Source organism: Dendroctonus ponderosae, unplaced genomic scaffold, assembly GCF_020466585.1.
Source record: "Dendroctonus ponderosae isolate FM_Combo_2020 unplaced genomic scaffold, Dpon_F_20191213v2 Dpon_F_20191213_1, whole genome shotgun sequence".
NCBI classification, from domain to species: domain Eukaryota; kingdom Metazoa; phylum Arthropoda; class Insecta; order Coleoptera; family Curculionidae; genus Dendroctonus; species Dendroctonus ponderosae.
The window spans coordinates 60,042,483-60,050,307 of record NW_026017110.1 but is presented as its reverse complement, the minus strand read 5'-3'; the positions used below and the strand labels follow the sequence as shown (position 1 = coordinate 60,050,307).

The following is a 7,825-nucleotide window of genomic DNA, read 5'->3' as shown; positions in this document are numbered from 1 at the left end:
GAAGTTATTTCAGTGCAAGAGTTATTTGAAGGTGATTTTGCTAGGCTAGTTTAGCGAAAGCATGCCTAATATGGGGAATCTAAACGAATTGGTGGTTTGGAAGGAGAGGACCTATTGAATGGACTCCTAGATCGCCAGATCTAATTCCAATAGATTTCTTTTTGTGGAGTTACCTCGAATAGAAAGTATTTGTTCACAGGMAAAACAATCTGCAGGAGGTGAAAAAGAAAAATCCGAAAAAAACTGCATTCTATAACTCTGAAAATTGTTGAAAACGTGCATGAAGTTTATTGATCGCATTGGATATTGTCCAGCCGTARATGGCACAGATTTGGAACATTGTTGTTCTGTTTGTTGAAATAAATCGGCCCTTTTCAGGACTACAAAAGTCTTAAAGAAACCGTCGCTATCAAATATTGATAAGTCCAATCGTAAATTTCTCAGTTACTGTTGAGTTTCAGTMTTGGACATGTTACCAAAACCGTACTTAGAATGCAATGGAGAATTCAAAATTGAAATAAACGCAGGCGCTTCCATTTGAAAAAAAACTTTATGGTTGTAACCAAATGTAAATAAATTTGATATTAAAAAAATCGCATTTGCAAACAAAAATTGACGGGTCCGTGCTTTTTCCCTTAAAACAGCCCGCTAAATTTTAAATAGTAGACAATTTCAACTTGTAAATGCTATCATTTTGCAGCTAATTGGATTGGCGTTGATAATTTTGGGAATCTTATTCAAACTCAACATCACTGAAGTAACCAGAGTTATCCCGGACAACTTCAAAATCGCCCCAATATTATCAATCGTCATCGGTTCGGTGATTTTCATCACTGCCTTCCTGGGATGTTGTGGTGCTGTTAAGGAGAGTCCATGCATGCTCACCACTGTAAGCTCGCAAATTATGAACAAGAGGCTAGTTTTAATGACCAATTTTTAGTACTCCATTGTCCTCCTCACGATATTCATCATTCAAGTGGCCATTGGGGTGTATGCGTTCTTGCAAATCAAAAATGAGGGACAACTTAGGCAGACTATCTCAATCAACATCAACAGGACATTCCAGGATGGCACTCCTGGAGCTATTGAAACTAGAGATGCCACTCAGCGCTGGGTAAGCCATTGATGTTAAAAAGTTGAGCAATGGAATCACCTTGTTCAAGCCAATTTTCTAACACATTGTTACCGGTGTTCTGACGCAACTAGTAGGCTGGTTTAAATTGCATAAATTCTTGTCATGAAACGGCCTTCAGAGAAAGAAAGTGTTTCGCGAAACAGCCAACGACCATTACTTAATGAGGAGCTGTGTAATTGACAATTACTAAATTGCGTTTCAAAGTGGCAAAAAAATAGTTTTCCGATTTTTTAGCTTCAATGCTGTGGTGCGAATGGTCCGGATGAGTACTCGACTAAACCATCCAGCTGTTGCGCTCACGATCCCTGCCCTTCAGTGAACAACCCCATGTACGTAGAAGGGTGCTCGGATAAGCTCTATTCTTTTTTGGTTAGCAAGTCGCAACTGATCGCTAGCATAGCTATTGGAGTGGCAGCTATTGAGGTACCGGCAGTAACGCGGAGTTTAATAATTTAAGTTTAATTAATTTTCTTTTTAGATTATTGGAGCTATTTTCGGTCTCTGTCTTTCCAGTTCAATCAGGAACCACTACAGAAGACACATGTACGCCTGAGGTTATCAGTAGAGTCACCCGCAATCTCCAATACAAGTTCGTTGATTTTAATCGAAAACTTAACGAATATATAACGTGAATCTCTAGAATAATGCTTTTACGGGGTTTAAATTTCAAGTGTTAATTTTATTTATTAAACCTCTCGATTGACTCTTCAAGTAGTGTGAAGACATTAGACAGTTAAGTATTCGTATAAAAATACATCACTCTGTTTGTTTTTGTACAATATTAATTCACGTAGCTCACGGTGCAATTAATTTGGTTCTGACATGTCCGATTCGTTTTGATATTAGCAGTAGATCTGAATTTAAAGTGTGAAGTCCGTCCAAAATTTACATAACTGAATGCCCAGGAAAACGCATATGTATTTGCGAAAATTATTACAGTTTTTACGTGCAAACATTTTGTTTAGTCAAGGTTTGGGCCATTTTGATTAGATTTAAATGAAATATTTATGTAATTGTTAGATAGTTTTTATATCTCACTAATATTCTGTTAATATGTAAGCTGTGTTATTTAGTTCTGTTGTAATTTGCTTTTTTGTAATAAACAGTGCTTGCAATTTACAAACACCAGGCAGTTCTAATGGACGGTGATGCTATTGGAAGACAGGAAACATCTATTCAGTTGAGAATTAAATATTCAATCAGTACTCAAGAACAGTTTCCACTCGGATGAATAATTTATCCCCTTGAGACCGTGTCTTCAAGTTGTTGGACTATTACGTGGATGTGGGATATGCTGGATTAGTAGCTCAAGACAGTCATGAAACTTTGTTGGGAAATAATGCGACAAACCAAATAATAAGTAGACGCACATCGCCGCAGCTTTCATATACAGAATAATGCAGGTTTGATCTTGATAACTTGGGGAACCAATAGACCAGGTTAGAATAATCTCCCTATATGATATAGAAATTTTCCCTAAATGACATCGTTTCGGAGATGCAGCATCGAAAAAAAATCCCTAGCTCTTGCTTCATAAGTTCTGAACTTTTTATCCGATTGTAGTGAAATTCGACATACAAACCCTTTTAATGCTCTGCCACTAATTTTATATCAAAACTTGAGCAAAAATTTTATCTTGCTTTAGGGGTATTTAATGAAATTTGAGACAATGTAGCGCTCTAGGTGTAAGCTTCATTAACCGGTGCAGCAAGCCGTGGAAACTCAATGATTTGTGTCAACTTACGTTTGTACAAAATATTGTCACAATTATATTTTAAAAGTGATCGAAATCCTTTGAATTATTTTGTCTGGGGATGAATCTTTGCATCAATTGATTCATAGGATTAGAAACGCCTGTGATAGTTTCTTAATGCCGAAAATGTAATTGCAGTTTGAGCAATTAATGAAATTCTTGTTTTAGTTGGTAAAACTCGTGTTTACTTAAAAGTTGTGATTAAATTATTGTTTGAGATTTTCACATTTTTTATAGCACGAAAAACATTTTTCAGGTGCATTTGTAACAATATTCTGCACAAGCATCAGTTGACACAAATGATTGGGTTTTCATAGCTTCCTGGAACGTTTAATAAAATTTACTTGACCACATTGTCCCGAATTTCATTAAATATCTCAGAAGCAAAATAAAATGTGAAAAAATTACAAAAGACATACAAATTTTTGTGAGTGAATAGCACTGTAGTCGTTTTACTGAAAATATTGTAGCGCAGGTTTTTCTGCAAAAAGTAGGGGAGATGACCCACAAAATACCCTTCCAGGGAGATTGGGCTGTTAGTTTGTCAAGTCATTAAAAGTGTTTCTATTCCAAATTCCACTACAATCCGATGCTCAACACTTTAAAGAAAAAAATATCTCCAAACCGATGCGATTTTGGGAAAATGTTCGTATCATATCGAGACCTTGTTCTAATCTATTCTGTTGATTCCAAAACTTATCAAGATTAAACCTGAATCACCCTGCATAAGGTAACCAGTTTTAGAAAAGAATTTTGCTTTCCAAACCAAATATGTACTTGCATGTTTCCTAGTGTGACGATTTTAACATACAAGTATTTATTTTTGCAGGTAACAAAACGGTCCCGGAAAGGAGCAACATTATTAAAGCAGACGCGAATATTTCCCATTTGCATGTGGAATCAGCCCTGCCTTTTGCAAAATTCTCACAAAATGTTGATATTAATAATCAAACCATTAATATCATCCCGGAAACTGCGAATAAGGTTGCTTTAAAATAAGTTCCAGCTATTTCTGCCATCGAGTTTTATGAACAGAGCAGATATTCATGGCTCCAGATCTGTTGGCAACTATTCAAGAACATTTCACTATAAGGGAAGATCGTCTAAAAAGATATTAATTTAGAACAGGCTGCGTAAATTATCAAACTTGGCCAAATGACAACGCTTTTAGAGATGCGTTGGCTCTGGAGTTGCCAAACTCGTTGGTAATTTGTCTTTATTTCTGCAATGCGGATTTTTCTTTGTTGGACGACAACGACCCAATCCCAGAGCAATTTATCGTACATTCGAATTCCATTTTGAAAATTGTTTTTGAATTGTGACTTAAAAGCGTCAAATGAGTATATGTTTTCTGTTCAAAGACTGCCAAACGTTTCCATTCAACTGGAGAAACAGATTAATTTGCAATTTGAAAACAAGTGAATAACTTTTGCTTGAAACCAGGCATACGATTCATATACGACATACCTTGGATTCCGTAGAAATTCACTCCCTTGAAAACTCTCGTTTTCTTTCTTCAGACTTCGACGAGACGCACTTTCAGTACCAGTCCGAAACGCACCACAGAACGAACAAGAGAAACTTTGTCGCTTAGAAATTCATCGATAGTCCGAAAAAAAGTAAAAGAAACTATGTGAGCGACTCACATAGTTTCGCCTAGTACTATGCAATAATAGAGAAGCGTGTCAAGACGTGTTTGAAGTTTGTTTATATTGAGACAGTTAATATAAACATGATAAATCAAACCTAGTTTCAACCGGCGTTTTTTCAGAAAAAGGGACATAAACAATGCGATTCTTCAATAGGCCCAACTGATCAAAAATAATAAAATATTCCCTTAACACACTAATAAAACGAGCTATTCTAAAAGCGTCGTATTTTTGGCAAATATATTCATTGCTGAGTATATTGTATAAAATCCCGGACATAGTCATAGCCCAAATAAGATAATAATTTTCCCTTTTATTTAGTATCGTGTTGGTAAACTAACTCAAAGATTTTACCCCAAGGCTTTTATTCCAATAACGACCGAGGACCGAGAAAAGAGTATTTTTATCAGCACCGTTGTGTAAAATTACTTCTATTTGTGTCTTTTTGCTATTGTCTTTGGAAAGCGGAAGATGAAAATTTTCAAGTTTTGTTCATAGTTCTTTGTTTGCTATTTTGCTGCAAAATAACAAATATGCTTATTCTTATTGTATTCGGAGAAAGGGTAATAAAAGGCGAACAGACAATATCAACGTAATTTTGCATTGTCTATTTTAATGGGCAGTCTAATGTGAATATTAAAGTTTGAAAGCGTTTTAATTAAAAAGCACGTATGCGGTTAATTACTATATCAACATCGAGCAATTATTCTCTATCTCGGTCATTTTTTGAACAATAAACTTTGTAAATTTGCAACGCCTTGTCAATATAATAATGAGCACAAGATGCACTCCTTCCCTGTTTAAGTTAAACCGAAAACATAAAATAAACCTGAAAAATTCCGTGATTATTTTTGTCGCGTAGTTTTAAAGCGTATCGAAATTGCCGATTCGCCTTTGAAACGCCAAATTTATCCAATCGATTGAACTTGCAATCTTCCTTAAAATATTTTAATAAAAGCTGGATGTCTACCTATGTCTATGTGCTCTTAAGCAATCAACTGACATCTTGCACGTTCAAAGCAACTCCAGTCGACATAAAAAGCAAATTTATCAGAGCATTTCCAATGAAATTTTAAATTTATTTGCGACTAGTTCGCTTATGAAAGTTTTCTTTTTGCTACTTTGTATTTATTTTAAAAAGCACGCGGACATCTAACGAGAAAAATCTGTGTCTGTTTAATGTTATTAGATTTTACAGCCTAAATTTCCTAATTAATAAATCACTTCTCGTTAAATTGGGAGCAACATATTTATTTCACTTTAATGAAGTGTGATTATGATGATAACGGAAATGAGCAACTGCCTGAAATAACAACTAAATACGGGATTACCGAGAATATTAAAGAGACTGGGATTGGTCTTCTTTTCAAAGCCCATCAAACATTTAAATGTGTTATCATTAATATGTACGCTTTAGATAAGCATTCATTAAGGAAAAGTCGGAAATACTCAAGACGAGATTAAAGCACGTTTCCTCCCGCCAATTTGAAACACAATTGAAAATTTAAAGAGTCATTTAAATTTACGTAGGTTTCGGAATATATCAGCTTTTACTTCCTTCTTCGCCCGTTTTATCTGAAACATTATGTTTCCAACCAAAACAGCTAAACTATATTAATTATTCAGCAGTAGCATCCATTAATTTATGCTTTAAAGGTATCATAAATCTTCATTTTTCTGCAGTTAGCGCTTAATCTGTCATATTGCACAGGTGTGGAATAAAGTAGGTCACAGAAGAAAGAGAAAGAAAGAGCATGGTTTCAGTACTGGAATTTCTACCCGGTGCAGTTGTTTCTCTATCTAAAGCACGCATTTATTAGTGCGCTTTGTTGCTCTCATATAATCAGCTACAAATATAAGCAAATTCAGGTATATTTGGGCAAGTAGGTACTTATTTTATTATAACTACACCCCGCTCATGGTGTTAACTGAAAATTGGTGGAAACGAAATAAGCAGAATGATATCAGCTGAAAATGACAATAATAAGAATGATACCTGTTGATGTTGGGGCACTCATTTATCACGACAGACTTATAGCCAACACGGGACGCTTTTCAGACTGTTCCCACGCCTTTTCTTGTCCAAATTAAATGTTTAATTAGCCCCAGACTTTAAATTTATTCTGCTAGTTTATTTTCGCCGCAGCAAAAGAAGCATCTTGGAGATTCCCCAATAATTTAAGGGCGGCAATTAATTCATTTCCAGTTCTTCATTGTTAAGGATGTCACAGTCTTACTCGCCACCTTGAGCAGCTATTTCGGTGACGAAAGCCGAATAAAATATGTATAATATTAAGCTAATGATTGAACGGGGATTATTGATAATCGTAGGGTTTAAAACAAATTAGGAGCATATGTAAGGTGGTACAGATTTCAAGATGTGCTAATCTCAGGTGCCACCAGGACCGAATTCCAAAAGTCAACATGGAAACCCGTACATTATTTAAACAAAAACAGTGCCTGAGATTAGCTGATCTGAAAATCTATATTTCCTCACAAAAGAACCCTGGTGTTCCCAGAGGAATAATAAAGATGGTGGTAAAAAAATACAGAAAATCAGCCTCAGCCGACTCTGTTCTAATAATATTTTGTACAAATTTTTAAATATTGTCTATTCCATAACTATAGCGATAATATTTACATGACCTTAACCTCAGGCAAAGCTTTTCACTGGTATTTATATACTCAGGATGGCGCAAGGTTGAAGAAAAGACGATTTTTTACCAAATTAAGTTCAGCAAATAAATCCTTTTTTGCATCGAAACAAGCAATTCCGCCAAATTAAACAGTCATTTATTTGGACAAGAAAGGAGGCGAATAGTAAAAAGATCACGTTAGCAATAACTTAACCGTCATAAAAGACGACCAACAAGTGTCCTTATTTAAGCTTCAGAAAACGAAGATGATAAAACCGGCGTTACTGGCGAAAGTATTGTATATCTTTTCAAAGGCTATTTCAATGAAAAAGGTTCAATATGAATGCCTTTTTTCCGCATACGGAATCAGGCCAATCTGGTTTAAGTATTTCAATTTATCACAGAGTTTTCCACTTCGCACCTATTGGCAATTTCTTAAAAACATTAAGGCAGATGAAGAAACTCATTTAGTTAGGAATATTAAATGAAGCAGGATTGGAGGAAGGCAAAATTGTGGTGGAAACACCACAACAGTCCGAAAAAGGAAAATAATAAATTGTTTTAGACGCAAAAATAAATTTGATCGAAAAGCATTGCTGTGATCCAGGTATAATTCATAAACGGCAATGGCAAGCAAAATCCCCATAAAAGC

At 35.3% G+C, this 7,825-nt stretch overlaps 1 protein-coding gene across 1 annotated transcript in view; it reads left to right on the top strand.

The window, feature by feature from the left end:
• Positions 1–2,260, top strand: part of LOC109541056 (23 kDa integral membrane protein) — a 7,562-nt gene extending 5,302 nt beyond the window's left edge. The window contains exons 2-5 of the mRNA XM_019909736.2: positions 701–889; positions 941–1,114; positions 1,370–1,558; positions 1,614–2,260. Of these exons, the coding sequence (XP_019765295.1) occupies positions 701–889; positions 941–1,114; positions 1,370–1,558; positions 1,614–1,688 (627 nt within the window). The 3' untranslated portion in view covers positions 1,689–2,260. The remainder of the gene's footprint in view (positions 1–700; positions 890–940; positions 1,115–1,369; positions 1,559–1,613) is intronic.
• Positions 2,261–7,825: the final 5,565 nt, after the last annotated feature.